The 21056-nt window shown below is 39.2% G+C and overlaps 1 protein-coding gene across 2 annotated transcripts in view; it reads right to left on the reverse strand.

Moving 5' to 3' along the window:
• Positions 1 to 447: 447 nt before the first annotated feature.
• The window catches only part of LOC109087628 (opioid-binding protein/cell adhesion molecule-like), a 142495-nt gene continuing 121886 nt past the window's right edge, over positions 448 to 21056 (reverse strand). For both annotated transcript variants that reach the window (XM_042732785.1, XM_042732784.1), the window contains 4 exons: positions 2666 to 2800; positions 2461 to 2581; positions 1702 to 1853; positions 448 to 1427 (listed from right to left, as the gene is read on the reverse strand). In XM_042732785.1, the coding sequence (XP_042588719.1) occupies positions 1324 to 1427; positions 1702 to 1853; positions 2461 to 2581; positions 2666 to 2800 (512 nt within the window). In that variant the 3' untranslated portion in view covers positions 448 to 1323. The remainder of the gene's footprint in view (positions 1428 to 1701; positions 1854 to 2460; positions 2582 to 2665; positions 2801 to 21056) is intronic.

The following is a 21056-nucleotide window of genomic DNA, read 5'->3' on the forward strand; positions in this document are numbered from 1 at the left end:
ATACAGCTCACAACAGCTGTCATCCTAAAGGGTCTTTATATTAGGTAGCTTACATTAGGGCATACTGTCTGCGTCTACATTAAAAACATCTCTAAGAGCAGCGTTAAACATATTAGACCAGGTAAGGAGTCTTACTGCTTGTAACTATGTCAGCTCAGTACAAGAACACGTGCAGGTTATTGTTGTGATTCCTTTTTCATTTGAACACTGTCAATGGTAGATGAGCGTTGAGGATGCAGTATGTGTTTAGGAACTGTGTGCTATATTATATTGAACGCATAGATCTTATGTGTGTGAACAGTATTTGCATACATTTGTACATGTACAGTAAATACAGCATCCCTAAAAACGTATTTGGACATTTATGCCACACATTATGCGTGAATGTCATTCTATTAGATAACAAATCATTGAACCAAACAAACAGTAGCATTATCACTGAAGTAATTTCTTTCTTTTTTATATGTTTTAAAATGTTATTTATTTCTGTGATGGAAAAGCTGAATTTCCAGCAGCCATGACTTCAGTGATAATAATTTTACAATTTATTTTGTATTTATTAGGTAATATCATTGTAGTGGTGTTAGAACTTTTAAAAAGTCAATGTACATATTGCAGTTTATGTAATGAACTACACTGGAGAAGTGATTTCATACATCCACTGAAAACCACATTTAAAGGGAATAGAAAAAGTGATTGTGGAAAAAATGTAAGAGGATGAAAATGAAAATGCAAGAAAAGTAAAGTAAGGTTCAGAGAAAATAGATAAATTGCTTGATGCCATTCAGACATTTTTAAGTGTGACTCAAGTGTCCAAATAGCTTCTGGGCCAACTGAAGCTTTTTTTTTTTATCTTTTATTTCTGTCTTTTTTGTTGTTTGTCATTTTTATCAATTATTAAAAAAAAAAAAAAAAAAAATCATGTTATTTTACAGGAAAACAGAACACCAGTAACCTCAAGTCACACTGTTCAATACTGATCAAAAAACCATTCAGTTATTCACAATTACATGAATTTTTGCTTCTCTTTTCACATACAAGAGGTTGAAGAGACACATATAGTGGTTCTATTATTATTTCTACCCAGCTAACAAACTGACTCCATTCACAGTCCAGTTCACTGTTTCAAAACACGGTTAAATCCCAAAGCATCTTATTACAGACCCATAAACCCACACTGACACTTCCCTTCAGAAACGAAATATAAGGCAAAATAATTCAAATGATGATGACGATAATAATAACTGATAAAGTACTCTTCTTCTCTGTGTGTGGGACTGTGAGTCTGTGTGTATACGGAGAAACGGACACGCTGCTTTAGCATCAAAACTTGCAGAGGACTGAAAGAGTTAAAACGAGAGTCAGAAGCAAGAATGAGCTGGTTGGCAATAAGGCTGCGTTGTTCACGTCGTGTATCGCTCCGGGGCCTGCAGGGAGAGAAACCCTACACGTTAACAGCCTCCCAAACATCCACCGTGTGTATCATCATGCATTATGCTGTTCAAAGAAATCGCTGCGAATGCAGCGCTCAAACAACGTTGGAGTTAGCGAATGCCTCGGGGCGACAAGACGAGAGCTGATGTAATTGCATTAGGCAAACATTTGACACATTGAGACGCTAGTTGACTATGCCGAGTTACACCTGACATGGATTTTATGCATAAATTAACATGCATTTACTTATTAGAAGGAGCCTCCTACCATACAAAATAATGCTGGCGTTTGTTATTCCCAGCGTGTTCATGGCCACGCAGGTGTAGTTCCCATAATCCTCTTCCGAGACATTAAAGAACGTTAGCATGGACTGTTTCCCCTTGTTTTCAATCTTGACCCTGTTGAGTCCGTTGAAGAGTCTGGAAGATTTGAGGTCAAGTTAGCAGTGTGTTATTAAAAAAACAAATCTACAGAAGTAGATGGCTGACAGCACAAATTAACTCACCGCTCTCGCACAAAACTGCGTGTGATGCAACTGTCTAATAAATAGACTTGTATTCTTATTTTTAATTAACTGGCTCTGTCCAAACCATTTCTTAACATTTGTTGAGCCTGGGGAGATCTAGGTTTGAATCTTATTTCTCTTCTTCTCTCTGCCTTAACAATTAAATTTTTTAATTTCACTAAGTAGCACACTGTAAAAAAGCAACTACATATTTTTCAGTTTATGGGATGTTTCGAGTCATAAATACTAAGAAATGTAAATTAAATAAAAAGTCTTGTTAGACCAACAGAATTCCCCAAATTTGTCCCACAGCTATTTTTAAATTGAACGATGAGTTCCCAGCATGCATTGCAGCTGCCTTGATGAATTTATTGGCTTTGCATTTAGCGAACAAAACACATTCAAACTGACAAAAAATATTTGTGTTACTTAAGACAATAGTTGAGGAAACCTAAAAGTCTGCATTCAGTTTTGACATTACTTTTTTACAGCAAAAATAAAACAAAAACTACTAGCCCCACCTGCGCTCCCCCTTATACCACTGAAAATCCGCCAGAGGAATAGCAGACGCCTCGCACCACAAAACTCCTTTCTGGCCGACAGCCGTTCCTGTGCTCCGAGCTCGCGAAATGACAGGTGGATCTGTGAAATGAATCGTAGGTAATTGAGAAATTCATAAAAGCACATGAAAAATGGAAATTGGTTTTAAATGAATGAGGTACTTACAGTTTACGGTAACCTGAACAGTCCTCACGTCTGGAGGCGAGATGTCATTTGACGTGATACAGTCGTACGAGCCGGACATGTCTTTGGTGATTCCAGTCATTTCCACATATTCACCCTCAGTTATGATTCTATTACCTGTGTCAACACACATAAAATTAAACTAATTATTAACATGTATAAAGTCATATTATAAAACCAAAGTATAATACAGTTACACTGGGTAAATGCCTGAGGGGCTACAGTGATATGGTGGAGATATCGGGATTCATGTTTGATACAGACATCATGTGTTACCATTCACAAATACTTTTGGCATGCTTATTCATATTTTATGCAATATGACACAATATATATTATTGTTTACAGTTAAAATAACATAGCATATTACTTACTTTTTTCTTCAAATAATGACATTGTATAAAATTATTAAATGTACATTAACTTATAACCAATTAACATATAATTTGTAAATATTTTAGATTTTTAAATATTTAAACAATATATTTAATTATTTATTTTTTATTATTTGTATTCACATATACAATCTATTGTATTAATAATTTATATACAGTATATTATACAAAACATATTATTTTGTTGTTCCTTTTTGTCTTTTTGTAAGTGAATCCAGGAGGTTTTAATAGCTTTCACAAGTAAAAAACTTGATTTGAACGCAACAATTAAAAACATAAATTCTCTCAAAGTCTTAAAATAGATTTGATCATTTCAATGAGCAACATAAATGTGCATCATCGTTTTAGTTATTTAAACACAACACAACCCTCTCTCATGACATGCAATCAAGAAAGGTTTCGCAGTGCATTGCATCAAACAGGTGTTAATGAAAGTGTTGTGGTGCTGTTTGCTGCTCTTTAGTGTTTTTGGAGACAGTACTCCTAATTAGATCAGTTGTACCCTATTAAAGTGTCACAACCATTCCATGTCACTTTCATTTAACAGTAACAGACTCAGAATCCAACCCATGCCAGCTTTTTTGCTTAGGACAGAGGTTAAAGTGTCATAGTAGTGTCATAACACCACAAACATTTCTGCTTAATTTAATCCACACTGACACCAACTAGAGACAAGTACATACAGTACAAAGAGTTTTAGTCACTGTTCTGGAATCTGCATTTTATTCTGCTGTAATCTCTGTAAAATAAAATACATTTATTCACAATTATCTCAATCTGAAGACAGAATACGGTTGGTGAAATTTCAGTAAGACAAATATGTTACACTTGGCTGACTTGGACTGACCCTCCATTGTTGTTCTCTGCTTAAGTGCATGATTTCACAAAACCCACCTGTATATCTGATTTTATTATCATGCAGAGAAATTATTTAGATATTCCTCTGAGAGAGTGAAATAAAGATTCACCCTCAGGTTCAGACAGGCAGTTAGTGCAAATGCCACTCACAGCACAAACTCCACATTATGCCATCTCATTAATACAGCCTCAGTCCTTCATTTAGTGAAAAGGTTGAGGAGTGGACTTGTTATTTTGTTTCTAATAACATGGCCTTGGGGATTGTGGGAGAGGTTGGTAATTATGCATATCTCCTTATATGACTCAGCCTCGTAATGCTTAAAAAGTTTGAGCAATCATTGAGAGGATGGTTCACCCCCGATTATGCTCCACCCCCGATTATGCTCAACATGTGATGGTCTTTCTGAGCCAAAGCCTGAAAATTACATCCCCTAATTTTGAATAAAACTATTTTTATAAGACTCTGTCCATTTGACAAGAGACTAAATATTTTAAACTGGTCTTTAAATGTGGACCGTAATGATGCCACCGTTTTTTCTTCTTCTTTTTTTCTTGCTCAGTGTAGTTAAGTTTTAAGGGATAGTACTTAAAAGTAAACTTCTATTTTCATTTACTCACCCTCATGTTGTTCCAAATCTTAAGTGGAAGATATTTTGAAGAACTGTTACCTATCTGTCGGTCACTACGAGTTATGTCGTGGCGACATAGGGGTGGGAGGTTCACTTGGGAGCCCCAATCCTCTCTGACTTGAAGAGAAAACGCCAATGAAAATTGGCTAGTGGATTTTGCATACCTGAGCCACTCCCCATGCATATGGGTAAAAATAGGCAACAGGTGCATCCACTCTTCAGATTTTTGCTTCGGAGCCAAGGCCTTTACACATCTGACTATAAGAAGCTGTTCCTGGTTGGCTTTACGGTGCAAGCAGTGGTGTCCCTATCATCAGCAATTCCCTTGGGCACTTCAACTGAAAGAACAGTTTCTCTAAAAGAGCAAATTACGGTCGGTTCATGTCTTTTTAAAGATCCGGTTCCATTAGTGTTCTCTTGGTTGTGGTCATTACCTGTCCTCTGTTGACGGACATGATTGTTGTCTTCAGTGTCTGGGCATCCAACACGCTGAATCTGCGTTCATGGATGACTCATGTGTTCATTGCGAGCGTATGAGCATCACTTTGCTGCAATCTCGCCTCTCTCTCCTTACGGGGAACGGAGCGGCACCCTCTGTCTCTACCTGTCCTGATTTCCCTGTCACGAGCAGGGGACTGCCGGCTAGAGCTCTGGGAGATCTGAGGGTCACAGTGAGAAATTCTCTCTTCCACAGCGAATGTCCCGTGTGGCTCCCAATTGATTTTGCTGGCCCGGCTCATGACGGTCCCAGCATTTCATTTGGTGCACCATTGGAGGATCGGATGTCCAGGAGATGGGCTATCGTCCTCTGAGGATGAAGATTCGGTGGGTCTGCCCCCCTCGGATGTTGTCGCCACCGCCGAATTGGACCCGGAGCTGATGGCCATGCTTGCTTGGGCAGCCGTGAGCATCAGGCTGGAGGTGAACTGTAAGCCAAATCTCACAGTGCTGCAGGCCAAGCCACCTCTGCCCTGCATGCCATGGCTATCCTGCAGGTCCACCAAGCCAAGGAATTAAAACAAATCAACAAGGGTAATACCAAGCCGGGGTTGATCCAGGAGCTGTGCTCGATGATAGACTTCGCCCTCCAGGTGACGAAAGTCACGGTACGGTCCCTCGGGAAGGTGATGTCCACGTTAGTGGCCCAAGAATGCCACTTTGGCTCAACTTTACTGAGATGAGAGACAATGACAAAATTAGTTTTCTTGAAGCTCCCATCTTGCAGGTTGGCCTGTTCGCTGACACTGTCGAGGACTTTGCCCAGCAGTTCTCGGCAGTACAGAAACAGACTGAGACTCAGTCTGCCCATCGCCTTTTCTGTCATTGGAGGCGTGGCTTGCGCTGACCAACCCATCCCAGAGGCTCATTCGGAAAGTTTGGCTCGGTTACATGATTCAGTTCGCCAGGCAACCTCCCAGGTTCACCAGCATTCTCAAGACTTTGGTGGCAGCCCAAGATGCCCCTGTCCTGCATGACGAGATTGCTGTACTACTGCCGAAGGATGCAATCAAGCCTGTCCCTCCAGCCGAGATGAAGACAGGGTTTTACAGCCCTTACTTCATTGTGCCCAAGAAAGGTGGTACTCTTCTGCCAATCCTGGATCTGCGAGTCTTAAATCGGGCCCTTCACAAGCTTCCGTTCAAGATGTTGATGTAGAAGCACATAATCAGATGCATCTAGCCCCAGGATTGGTTTGGAGCAGTCGGACTGAACACAGGCCGTTAACACGATTTGCATTCAAGGGTCAGGCATGGAAGTACAGGGTCCTCCCCTTCGGGCTGTCCCTGTCCCCCTGTGTCTTTATGAATGTCGCGGAGGGCGCCCTTGCCCTGGTATGGGAAGTGGGTATTAGGATCCTCAACTACCTCGACGACTGGCTCAACATGGCCCTGTCACGAGAGCAGCTGTGCAATCACAGGGACCTGGTGCTCCAGCACCTCAGGCAGTTGGGGCTTTGGGTCAACTGGGAAAAAAAGCTAACTCTCCCCCATGTAGAGGGTCTTTTTTCCTGGCGTTTTGTTAGACTCAGTGAGTATGATGGTGCGGCTCACCAGCGAGCGTGCCCAGTCAGTGCTGAACTGCCTCTGAGTTCCTTCCGAGGCAGGAACGTGGTATCTCTAAAACACTTTCAGAGGCTCCTGGGGCATATGGCATCTGCAGCTGCATTCACGCCACTCGGATTGCTTCATATGAGACCACTTCAGCACTGGTTACACTCCCGAGTCCTGGGATGGGCATGGTGTCACAGTATACTGTGCGTGACCATCACGCCAACGTTGTCGTTGCTCATTCAGCCCCTGGACAGACCTTGCCTTTCTACAGCCCGGGTCCCCTTAGAACAAGTGTCCTGGCATGCCGTTATCACAATGGATGACTCCAGTATGGGCTGGGGCACTACATGCAACGGTTGGGAAGAGTGTGGGATCTTGTCGTTGCCTTGACTGCTTTGGCATATCAGTTGCCTAGAGCTGTTGGCAGTGCATCTTGCCTTACGGCAGTTCTGGCCACTGCTACAGGACAAGCACATGTTGGTCCGCATGGACAACACTGCGGCCGTGTCATACATCAACCGGCAGGGAGGCTACGTTCACGCCGCATGTCACAGCTCGCCCGTCATCATTTACTTTGGAGTCAGATGCGGCTTAAGTCACTGTGCACCATCCACATTACAGGGGAGCTCAATCGTGCAGCCGACGCTCTCTCAAGACAGCTCACATACCCCAGTGAATGGCGACTTTATCCCAAGACGGTCAGGCTGATCTGGAGCCCAGGTAGACCTGTTTGTTTCCCGCGAGTCCTCCCACTGCCAGCTGTATTACTCCCTGACCAAGGCCCCCCTCGTCATGCACACAGCTTGCCTCGGGCTCTACACAAGTATGCATTTCCCTCAGTGAGCCTTCACAAAAAGACACTGTGCAAGGTCAGGGAGGACGAGGAACTGGCCCACCTGGACCTGGTTTTCGGAACTCATGGTCCTCGCGACAGCCCCTCCCTGGTGCATCCCTCTGAAGAATGACCTCCTTTCTCAGGGGCTCAGCACCATATGTCCCCTGCATCCAGATTTCTGGGACCTCCACGTGTGGCTCCTGGATGGGACGTGGCAGATTTAAGTGATCTACCACCGGCGGTGGTAAACACGATCACTCAGGCTAGAGCTCCCTCGACGTGGCAAGCCTATGCTCTGAAGTGGAGTCTGTTCGTGAACTGGTGTTCTCCTCACCGAGAAGACCCCCGAAGCTGTATGATTGGAGTAGTGCTTTCTTTCCTGCAAGAAAAGTTGGTGCGTAGGCTCCACCTCTCCACCTTGAAAGTGTATGTGTATGTGCATCACGATGCAGTGGACGGCCGGTCCCTAGGAAAAGCACGATCTCATGGTCAGGTTCCTGAGGGGTGCCAGAAGGCTAAATCATTCTAAGCCACCACTGGTGCCCTCCTTGGATCTCTCTACTGTCCTGACTGGCCTTAAGAGGGATCCCTTTGAGCCGCTGGACTCAGTTGAGCTTAAGTTCCTGTCTCCTGTCTGTTTCTGTCTCACTTCCATCAAGAGGGTCGGGGACCTCCAGGCATTTTCGGTGAGCAAAGAGTGCCTTGTGTTCGGCCCGCCTACCCTAATGATGTCCTGAAACTCTAGCCTGGATATGTGGCCAAGGATCCCACCACGCCCTTTCGCGATCAGGTGGTGAACCTGCAAGCACTGCCCTCGGAGGAGGCAGATCCAGCCTTGGTGTTTCTGTTTCCCGTAAAAGCATTGCGCATATACGTGGACCACAACTGGAGCTCAAGAAGCTCTGAGCAGATCTTTGTCTGCTACGGATGTCAGCAGAAAGGGGAGGCTGTCTCCAAGCAGGGGTTTCCCACTAGATAGTGGATGCCATCGCCTTTGCCTACCATTCCCAAGGTGAACTGTGCCCCCTGGGGGTGAGGGCTCACTCCACATGGAGTGATGCCTCCTCCTATGCGCTGGCGCATGGCGCCTCTCTGGCAGACATGTGTAGAGCTGTGGGCTGGGTGACACCGAGGAGCTTTTCTGGATTTTAAGTTTTGCGCATTGAGCCATTTTCTTCTCGTGTGATGGGTAACAGGTAAGTGGCGTGAAGAGCCGGCCGGTGTCACGCTTGCTGCGCCATTCCTCCTAACCCGGGGATGCAAGCGCCTTATGTTGGGTAACAGGTAATTGAGGTTGGGAGTGTCATGGTTGAGTGTATTCGAGTACTTTTTGTAGTCATACTGTGTGTTGCAGTGTGTTTGAAGGCTGTTTTTTAATGTTAGAGCCTTTACTAGGCTAGGTGTTCATATGGCTTGATTCCCTGTGGGCGATCCCATATGTGTATTCTTCTGCAGTTAGGTTTCCCTCTTTGTGTCTTCCCTTTGACAGACCACTCTGTCAGTCTCTGCTGGCAACCATTCCTCCCTACTCCTGGGTAGGACCTGCCTCATAAACCCATTCCATATGTAGTACTGGCCCAGGCCTAGGTCAGTCCATATCAGTGTCTCCACATGATACCTCCCTATGGGCAGGATGTGGTCTCCATAGCGCCCTTCTCTGGAAGGCTCGCTTCCCCTTCGTTACTGCCAAGCTGTAAACAGCAAACAGGAAAGGCATGAAACACCTTTCATGAAGGTCGGAATCCCTTCTCTTAAGAAAAACTTTTCTGTCATAGAAACAGCGGCTTGGCTACCTACAGCAGCGATGTACTCACCTTTTGGTCCCTGCGGGTGCCAAGGTCAGCGAATTTGGGCTGGGGCATTGGGAAGGATACAACCTTTGCATAGAATTTGTCTGACATGCAGCTGCTTATCAACATTTGCAGTGCTACAGGGTTGTGAAGAACATCTATATCTTGGATGGCCCGAGGGTGAGTAACCTTTCATTTTTGGCTGAACTATTCCTTTAATGGACTTTCTCACTTACTTTCATTGTATATAAATATTCTTTAAAATATATTTCCCATGTTCTACAGAAGCAACAATCTATTTCCTTTATTATTTGGAATCAACAGGCCCAGGTGTTCAAACATCTGAACTTGTGAATCATTGCCAAGTGATATACACTGCCAAAATATCTTTCAATGCAAAAAAATAAAAAGCATAAAAATTAAGTTTTATTTCTTATTTTCACAGTTACATGTTCAGAAGAAATGTCCAGCCAGAACTAATCAGAGCAATTTAGATGTTTGTAATCACCTCACTCCCAGCAACTTTTATGTATTACAGGTTATTTTTCAACAGGACGTGATATACATTTTCAAAAGCAACACTAAAAGACTGAAAATTACAAGTGAAGATCAAAGTGTTTGGCCCTTTCTCACTTCATAAACTGTTATCAATAATAAAGTGCAACCAAAGGAATTTTCCTTCTATTTTTCCACAGACAACAATTTTACTGAATCAACTGCGGTTATACATTTGACCCTGTTATACTGTTTATGTTCGCTGTGTTGCTAAGTTTGACTGAATAAGTTTCAATTCAGACAAAGGGAATTCTTTTATCCTACAACAAAGCCAAAGCTGCAGTTGTTTTGCATTCTGTAGCTATGAACTGTAAAAAAAAGAAGAACAAACAGAACAGCTCTAATAGTGACACTTCCAGCTATGCAACGTTTTATTTATTCTCATGAAGTTTTCATTTATATTTAGCTATTAGAGTGGTCAGTTTGATTTTCGAACTGCAATGGGGTTAGCATACTGTAGATAGCCACGGTGAACAGCAATGATTTATAATGTTTACTTTAGAGACAGAAAGCAAAGACCGGGCCCATAGCAATTACATCCAGCACTGAGTAATAATCCCACTACTGTCATGAGACTGTCTTCCTGAACAGAGCAGAAGATTATTAGAATGTAAAGGAGAATGACAGTGTAAACAGGAAAGAATAAATAAACTGGTCTGTGCTGTCGGCGTACAGTCAGCCAGAGTAAAAAAAATGAGTGAGAAATGCTCCAATAACTAAATTTAGGAGATTAGGATCAAGGGAAAGACTCCATCTCAGTCAGAAAGTAAAGAAGTTTATACAGATCAGGCCACTGAAGCAGACAGGACAACATTGAGTTAATGCTTTATTTAGGAGATGTTTGACTTTATTAAGCTCATATTATTAAATATCCGCACATAAGTGAATTAATCTGACTCATCTTTTTAACATTACTCCCCTCCAAACACTTTTCCTGTTCTTCCTGTTCTCATGTTCTTTCAGAGAATGGAAGAAAAAAATATTTTATTTTCCCAGACACAAGGAAGTCTGGGTTTTTATAAACATTTTATCATTGAAAAAGTAGTTTTAGCACTTGACCAATCTGTGACACTGAAGACTGGAGTAATGATGCTATAGATTCAGCTTTACCATATTTATTATATATAATGTAGCTTTGGTGAGCATTAGAGACATTTCAAAGTCATAAAAAATTTTATTGTATACACATACAGTACACACACCACTGTAGATAGATAGATAGACTTTATATAACGTGTGTGTTTGTGTAGCTGTAGTGGGAAATGAAAGAGGGTGAATTGAGAGTAGCGTTAATTTCATTAACATTAACTATGATGGAAAATGTTCATTGACAATCTTTTTCCTGTGACTAAAATTAGACTATGCTGAGATGACAATAGGGTCAATAAACAATAATTGTGACTATATCAACATGCAATATAGTTGACGATAAAAGACGAGACTAAAATGTATTTAAAAAAAAATAATAATATACAAAACCGTAGACAAATTTTTTTTATTGCGGACTGATAAAAAAAATGCCTGTGCTACAAGAGCTTTCATGTGTGCGGTTGCCAGATATCAAGAGTTCAAATCTCTGAATCAGAGCTTCTTTGTTAAAAGGGTACATTGGACTTTAGCTTAATTTTTGCAATCTGGCAACCATGCTGAAATGTAAAAATAAATTTCTCAAATTACTGTAATTATTGCGATTATAATTTTAAAGACTAAATTAAAAATGGCTGACAAAATTAACACTAATTGAGAGTAATACAATTTCTGGGAGATTTTTACTGTGTTGATAGTTTCAGCACACCATGCATGCTATCCTCTCATCACTAATTCATACTCTCTAAAACATCAGAGGAATAACCGAAATTAGGAGGGAAAATTTAGATAAACTAGTCAGCTTTATTAATCTGGAATACTAGTCAACAATCCCTAACTGGTATGCTGTAGCATGCGTTTAAAGTGTGTTGACTCAAAACAGGGGATCCATGCATGGAAGTGAAATGGAATGAGAAAATTTCCAGACTCTGAGGCACCAACAAAATACATTGAAGTGGGTCAGCGGCTTTGTGCATTAAAACGGGTCATTCAATCTTTCTGGTAATGCAAAGTGAAGCTAGCTAGGCCAATGACTGAGCTGCAAAAGCTGCATTGTATCATCATGTAAGCGTGTACTTTAACACTCCGCTGCAGGCATTCTGGGCTTCTTCATCAACTAATAAACACATTATGGAATGATATTACACATATAATGAGATTTCAGTGTGCTAATGATTTCGTAATAAGCCGCTGACCGTCATTACTGTTTGTCAACATACCTAATTGCGTTTCACAGTCGTCCCTAAATGGACTACCTCCTTAATAGAAATTCAAATGATAATTACTTCAGTTTGTAAAGCAATGACTAAGCTAATTACAGGAAGTCGTAATGTTTATAACAGGGAAAATGAGGATGTCACAAGGACTTTTCATTACATGCTGCGAAGAGCAAGATATAAAAGCCTTTTCTGATAAACAGGTTTCAAAGAACCACAAACGAGTCTGGAAGCGAGAGACAACATCCATCCTCAAAAACTGTCCAAAGACCTGTGGTGGCTTCACAGAAATGATATTTTTCCTTTCTATTGTGATTTTGTTGCAGACTATTGTTAAAAACACTAGCAGTGCTTTATCTGGTCTTACCCTGTTCAATCTGACCTGGAAAGCTAGAAGGCGGAGATGTCTGACATTTGGATGAGAGAGCAAGAAAGAAAGAAAATAATCTGCAAGCGAGGTCCAAATTTAAAAAGAAAGTTGACCAAAAAATTAAAATTCTGAAAGTTTTCAAATATTGGCAAAGGCATATATACTGTATGCATACACTACTGTATGTTAGATTTTTTTATGTTTTTTAAAGAAGGTTGCATTCATTTAATCATTTTTTGTTTTTTGTTATTGTTAAGTATTATTACAACTTAAAATAACGGTTTTCTATTTAAATATACATAAAAAAAAAATGTATTCCTTTCATCAGCCATTACTACTAGTTTTTAGTACCCCATGATCCTTCAGAAATCATTTTGATATGATTATTTAATAACAGTATTTTTAATTAATATTTTATTTTATTTTATTTTGAATCTGTGATACTTTTTTTAGTATTCTTTGATAAAAAGCTCAAAAGAACAGCACTCAAAATCACCACAGTTTAAACGTTTGGGGTCAGTATGTTTTTTTTTTTTTTTGTTTGTTTGTTTGTTTGTTTGTTTTTGTTTTTTCAAAAGAAATACAAAAAAAAAAAAAATCAGCAAATGTATGTTAAATTGATATATTAAAAAAAAAATACTGATGGTAAAGACTTTTACAAAATATTTCTATAAGATTGCTGACAGCATAAAATCTGCATCAAAAGTATTATGTTATTCTTTGTACATCTAAGTTCCACTAGAATAAAGCCTTATATTGGAGTGAGCAGATGATGACCAATATTTCATTAATTAACAAAACTTGCTTTCAAAGAAAGGAAAAAAGGGACTGAATGCACAAATGTCTGTACAGGTCTAAATGTTTGAGCAGCACATGAATGAATTTTTGAATTTATACTTGCAATGCCTGTGCACTGAAAGAAAACAGCACTTGAACCTCGGCTGTTGAGTGGACGTTGTCTGTATTTTGCTGTCATCTCTCAAGCAGAGTGTCTAAATCCTCCAATCATGGCCCGGTAGGCAGCAGGTCACCATGGTTACACAGTTCAGTGAAACCGATCATCGTCGGCCCTCCACTCTTGCATGATCTTTCTCTCTTTTTACTCTCTTTCTGCTTCTTGCACACTGCAACACGTGCCGCCAAACAAATAACTTGCTATGCATGATTTATGTACGAACGCATCTTCATTAAGCCAGTCAAAGTCAAGCCACACTAATTAAAACAGAGATTTGGTTTCTAACTGCCAATCAATTACTGCCTAGTTATGTGGCCCCTTGAGAGGGAAGAGGCCATTACGGCTCGGTGGGATGTCATATTTTCAATGGATGGATCTGCTCTCTTGGGTGTCATTCTGCATTGAACGTTTGGCTCTTGGTGGAGTAATGGTGAAGTTAAAACGGGAGTGAAGCTCCTCTGACCACATCTATTGGTTGGCACATACATCGATTCGATATTCTATTTTCTGTTGATCATCTTCAACCTTCAGAGACCCAAGTACGTATTATGCATTTTTTTTTTCTCTCTTTGAAAGTGTTTTTAGGAAGCCAGTGATTATGAAAATCATGATTTTAATGCATAAACATAAAAAGAAATAAGATGCGATTGTGGCCCAAAGTAACTTTATGTAGTTTCCAGAGCCTGAGGCTGCCACAGGGACCAAGCAGACCTGAGTGAAACACTGAGAACTGTTTGGTAATAGGGATATTTTATTTTCCATTGCATAAAAAAGTAATTACTTATTAAAAGTTTACAGACGCACACTTTGACTTTTGAAGCTTTTACAGTTTATTATACAAGCTCACTTATGCTCTGTGATGTTTCTTGCAATATATTTTACATCTAACTGGCTTCCAGTAACCTGAAAATGTGTATCCCCTAAAGAAGCTTCTGTTCCATTAATGTCGCATGGAAAATCATTCTGAATAGTTTAGATGATTTACTGCACTTGACTTTGTTTTATGTGAACAACGTGCAAAATCATTCTACCTGCCAAGACCAACTGTTGCATTTGTACAATATCTGAGAAAAAAAAAAAAGTTAACTGATTTTTTTTTTTTTTTTTTTTTTTTTATGTTGACACTTTTCTTTCACTGCATATGTTGGAAGCTAAGAAAAATTCAAACAGTAAGCAACGGTGTCAGCAGGATCATCTTGTTAAACAGGTTTATTTTGGAAAAAAATTGCATAGCATACCAAATGCAAATAAAAGACAAAATGATTCATTTTTTTTAGAAAAAAGAGATCCTGGAATGCTTTGAGAAACATGAGACCAGCAAGAATGTAGCAGATTCAAGGACAACAGTCAGTTATACAATTTAGTGGTCCTTATTTGAAAATATGCATATTTCTGCATTTGACCATCTAAAGTAGTTTTAGTAAAATAAACTAATAAATAATAATAATAAATGTTAGCTTTACTACAGTAGGCTAGTTTTACTATGTGATCTAAATCAACCTTCATTTGACAAAAATATTCTCTGCCACCTGTTGGCACCAATAGCCTTGTGGGCATCCAACATATAGTGCCGTTGCGCTTCGGGTGTACCAAGTCCAAGTCCCGCCTTGCGGACATTTCCCGATCTTGCCCCCCCACACTTCAATTCCTGTCCTAATAAAAAAAGCCAACAAACACCAAAAATATATCTTATATATGCCATGAAGTTCTCATTGATGTGCCTGTAAAATATTAGCTTCACCTGCATTGCGTGTACATGTGTAATGTAATGAATCGCTCTTGTCAACAGATTTCACCAGGAAGAAATCCAGCCGCCCCCAAAAAACTTTGGCAAATTTCGGCCATAAATCAACGCAGCCAAAAACAAGTCAAGCTCTGTGCATTCATAAGAGTGTTAATTCTGTCAGATGGAAATAAATAATGATTTATCACCTAGGCCTCCCAGCTTCTGCTGCCCCCTCCTTCATTCTCTCTCTCTCTTCTCGCTGGCACGATGGGGAAGCATGACGCCATCCCCTCGGCCCCATAAGTCACATGTGTGAGTTTGTAATGGAAAGATAAGAGGGCAGCGATGCATCCAGGGAATACATGTTCTTTTCAGGCTTCATCGACTATGTGACTGGTTTAATAAGATGGAGAAGAGGTTGATTGTGCTTGAAACACATGAGCATGGCTTGATAACACTGGTTTGGGACAGGGAATATGAACTAGTTAGTATGTGACTCGAGGGAGGGATGCCACAGTGTAACGCTAGAGCAAATTAGCAAATGTCTAATTTCACGGAAAGAAAATCAGAATTCTGTTTATTCTTCATTAACATGCTGTATAATCATTAAACATTTATTTACAGTACATAACCTTTTGCACTTCAATGCACAAACAGACTATGCAAATTATGATGCATTACATAGATTACGGACTATCTGTGTTTATTTTATCATGAGTGACAAGCCAATATATTTCCAATATACTTTATTTTCTTTTTTAGTGGAACACATACAAAATATACAAAGATATTTTGAAAAAAGGTCATTGTCTATGTGGTCCAATGTTGTTTTGGACCCCACTGACTTTCAGTGTATAGAAAAAATAAAATTTTCATTCGTTCTTTTGTCTTTAACTGACCGTAAACAGCTCTGTCAAGTGTAACCGGAGTAAAAAGAGAAAGAGAGGGAGGAATGACAGTGGCAGTGAGATGGAGAGAGAGCAGCATGACAGAGAAGCACTTGAGAGAGAGAGTGATGTGTAAACTGTCATGGTTCCAAGACAAAACAAAGCCCTTTCACAGCTGAGACACTACAAAATGGAGATGCTCACATCAGTCTGATTCCTCTTAACGTTTACAATCCCAGTTTCATCAAATCACATGAGGAGAGCTTAGTTCAAATGAAAGACATCTGAACTGACAGGAAAAATGCAGAAATAATTACCTCAAGGTCGGCTTTCAGGCTGCAAGTGTTCAGACACTTGCTCATCATTTAAACCAGTTATACTATTCCAAAATAAAATGAAATAAAAGCTGGTTTCTAAGTGTTGCTGGTCCTAGAAGGTTTTAGGTCACTTGTCAACTGCTCATGCTGGAAGACCAACTGATTTAAGCATTTCCCCCCTGTAGGAGAGTTAGGTACATTACAAACTAATAATAAAAAAGCTACTTTAAATATAAAATAAACAAATCTAAACATTATATAAATATAGGATATTTTTATTTAAAACTTTTTTTTTTTTCTTATTGACAAGCTGTATTTTATCTGAAAAAAGTCGATTAGGGTGACAGCTAAATAAACATCAAAATTACATTACATATTAAAAATGCATCTTCATTTACATTACCATGCAAAAATATGGAGTCAGATATTTTTTGTTTTGAATGAACTCTTCTTTTCACCAATGCTGCATTTATTTCATTAAATGTACAGTAAAAACAGCAATGTTGTGAAACGTTATTACAATTTAAAATAACTGTTTTCTATTTAAATACATTTTAAATGTATTCCTAATAATGACAAAGCTGATTGGAAACTGTGATACTTTTTTATTTTTGATGAACACCATTTATTTTAAATACACATATTTTGGAAAATCATATGTCTTTACTGTCACTTTTGTTCGATTAAATGTTCCCTTGCTGAATGCATAAAAATAATATTAATAATAATAATAAACAATCCCAAAATGTTTAACGACAGATATAACCTAAAACAGAAAAGAGAGTTATTTCGAATTTTCTGTCACACTACTGAAAAATGTATAAGTTTGTAGTGTTGCTACTTCATTATTTCCGGATGGTATAGCTGGGTTGTGAAAATTTTCACTCAGTTTTTCTTTTCTCACAGTGGGATGAAAGAAGGCCTTGTGTGAAAGAATTAGTCAAAATGTTCATCATTAGCAAATAATGAAACCGTCAGATAATGCCATCTCCATCAGATGTTTCACATAAAAACTCTACACACACAGGCAGGGATGCTCATTGCAGAAATGAATAATGTAACAAATAATGTACACTGCAATTGTACTTGCAATGTCATATTGCATTTGAAACACTATGCTATAAATTATGCCTGTGCTAAAGAAAGACGCTGCTGTGGCAATGCTCACTTACTGACTAAATGAATCCTCAACACAATAGAAGAGATAAAATATCTACAGTAAATGTTTTAAAAGAGTCTCACAGTGCCCGCACTCATTCCCGTCCCATTGGAGTTAAACTACAGTGGATTAGTCAGGCTTGTCCTGGCAGCTCTTCATTGATCCCACTGTTAATCCGACAGATAGCTGATAACCAGGCCTGCACTGCTGTAGGGGTCACATCTCCACATATATCCACAGCATAACTTCTCACAGGACTAACTACATGAATATATATATATGTGCATGTACGTACGTTATATAATATGTAGATATAGCTAGGCCTGCAATTCTGCCAAAGCTCAGCAGATTTCTGCAAAATCTGAACTCCCATCATTCACAATATCCTTCCTCTTGCCTGTTTGTTTATACAATTTTCCTCATTATAACTGAGTTTTGAATAAATGTTGTTTATAAAACTAGATTTGCATACCCTGAAGGAAATACCCGGTCTTGCAAGGCAGCAAAAGAACAGTGTAAAAGTTTTGGGTTAAACGATAGTTAGGAAAGTTAGAAATCCAAAAAAGGATAAAGGGAGAGATAGAGTGATTGATAGAAATATGATATACATATATATTATGGCAGACCGGGGATCACTGACATACTTTTAGGTTTATATATATATATATATATATATATATATATATATATATATATATATATATATATATATATATATATATATATATATATATATATATTAGTGCTGGGCAACGATTCAAATTTTTAATTGTGATTAATCACATGATTTTCTGCTACTTTGCGATTAAACACATTGTTATGCACAGAATTCAATAATGAATTCAAAAGTAGTGTACTTTTTCATTTAAAATTACTGCTATATGAACAAAAGTGCAATAACATTTGGTTTGCAAACACTTTAAACAAAAGGTGCTTTGTTTACAGCAGTATTCCTTTTTCATAGTAGATAAAATATTTCTTGTAAATCTCAATTTATAACATTAATGGAATTAAATTAAATTAAATATAAAACCAAAGCTTTTTGCCACTGCCAGGGCATTAATGTTTTTATAGAAAATATTTTTGAGTTTGTTATGGAAAAGCAAGTTATGCGCAGAGTCCAGAGCCTCGACCATAACGTTATAACAGGCACCTTCCAAGTAGAGACCTGCACTATCGCTGGACCCAACACAACAGAGTGTGGCGCGGGACAACACTTGATGGGCAGGTGTGGGCGGGTAGACACTCTTGTGTGCAGGAGAATAAGGGTGTACTCACACTAAGCAATCCTAACTGTGCCCGAGCGCGTCTGACCCCCAAAGCCTGGTTCGTTTGACTAGTGTGATCGCTCCGTGCCGCAGGCTTGGTTCGTTTAGCCATCCCTGGCTCGGTTGGAAGAGGTGGGCCAGAGCATGGTTCAGTTGGGCTCGGATGTGGTACACATGTAGTGTGAGCATTAACCGCGCCAGATACATGCAGCACAATTCTGCATATATATTGTGAGAGGGCCGTTTGTCACCGCATTCCAAACAACTCAAAATAATAAACCACAAAGTTAACAAAACACTGCACTCCACTGTGCTGAGCGAGAGCTTTTCTCTGTCTTCAAACTTCCTGATTCCCACTTATGAAGTTGTGATTATGAGCATGTTACATTCTTTTCTGTTAAAAATAAGAGAGAACAGTGGTTTGTGAATGGCCTAAATAATTTGATTGGGAGCATTCATGTACGCTCTCCTGCAGTCTAAGGCCTTCTCCAAATGCTCTCATTGGTTGAGATGCGTAATGACGCCCATCCCAAGCCAGTACTGATCAACATCCCACCCCTCCTGTAACCCATGGTTTGTCTGTATGTGTATTCAGAGCCAGTGTTTCAAAATAATAATAATAAACTGCATTAATGCATGATAAAATAATTGTTGGTGTTAATTAATTAATGCGTTAACTTGATAATAACGTGTTAACTTGCCCAGATAGATAGATAGATAGATAGATAGATAGATAGATAGATAGATAGATAGATAGATAGATTTTTAATATAGATTCAAAATATTATTTTACCTAGCCAGATGTTTATGAGAAAAGAAGAAAAAAAAAACACATTTTTTCTACCTTAATTATATTGCTGCCTCTTCTCTGAATTGTGCCAGGTTTTTAGTTTTTTTTTATTATTATTATTATTATTATTATTATTATTATTATTATTATTCAGTTCACTTGTATGTCCAAGAGCTGAAACAAAACTGATGATACTGCAATTTTAATTTGGAGGATAATATTCACAAAATGATCCTAGTTTGAAACTAAGGTACAAAACCACTTGTGTAACTGGACTTGTCATTCAAAACCTTCCAGTTCCTGAGATTTAGGAGACGGGAGACATTTACTGTATGTCGTTCTGTTTGCTAACATTAAAATTAGTATTTTTATATCTCTCTTACTGTAGTTACCCATTGACCAGTGAAACTTAAATTCTGTTGTTTTGTGTATTTCCAGTGTTAATCCTCTCAGTGTTGTGGCGTGTAAAATGAGGTCGCATTATGCTAAATCTCTTTGGTGAATACAAAAGCCTGTAAGAAGACAGAGAGAATTATGGAGATATAAAAGTAATCCAAATGATTTCTCTTTAAACCAATTTGCTACAGCGGTCGTACCTGGTAGGCAGAAACGTGCTGCTAAAGCGCTTAAATGAAATCTCATTGAATTCGGAGTTGTAGCTGTAAAGGGAGCATTTACTTAATTAGCCTGTAAGAGAATAGCGCTTGTGGATGTAAGCATGTGCTTGAGAGCTAGACTGAACCAGGAGAGATAATGCGATAAATAAACAATATGACAACAATGAAAAAACAACACTTGAGATTATAGCTGTATCTCTGCCTGGCCCACATATATCCCACTCACATGATGAGAGCAAATGCATACATGTTCACCCGCCTACACATAAACACACACAGACAAGCAGCAGGGAAAGTAAACAAGCCTCTTTTGCTCCTTCTAGTACCTCTGCTTTAAAGGGTACATCTGCTTGGTTTCATACTCACATTTGACCCACATCCGGTTTCAAAGTGGAAAAAAGGCATGAAAACATTTTCCGAGCCAGGAAACTACTTCCACTCTCCTGGCTGGGCTTTCTAGACACAGACAGAATGGGGACAGTTTAATTTGATGTATGGTGATACAATCACACCTTCTCAGCAGAGCAGAAAGAAAGGTTATGAGGAAAAATGATAACGCTTTATTTTACAATGCCCTAATTACCACAAAATAACTACACAATTATCCTGGGGCCGCTCACCAGAGGTCACTTTGTGCCTGAAGCCATGGTGCAAAAAGAAACTACAATAATTACGAAAACACCTTCGCCTCCGTCTGATAGTTACAAAATTTTCTTGAAGCAAAGCTTTTCTTCTGCTTAGCTGACATTGTGTCGCATTTGCGCATTTCTCAGATGTCTAAATGAAAGAGGGAGTTGGGCGGAAATATGAAATGGAGGGAGAGGTGTAATATTAGTGGCACCTGGTGCTTTTCAAAAGTGCCGCTGGT

The sequence above is a fragment of the Cyprinus carpio genome, chromosome B10 (genome assembly GCF_018340385.1).
Source record: "Cyprinus carpio isolate SPL01 chromosome B10, ASM1834038v1, whole genome shotgun sequence".
Lineage (NCBI taxonomy): Eukaryota > Metazoa > Chordata > Actinopteri > Cypriniformes > Cyprinidae > Cyprinus > Cyprinus carpio.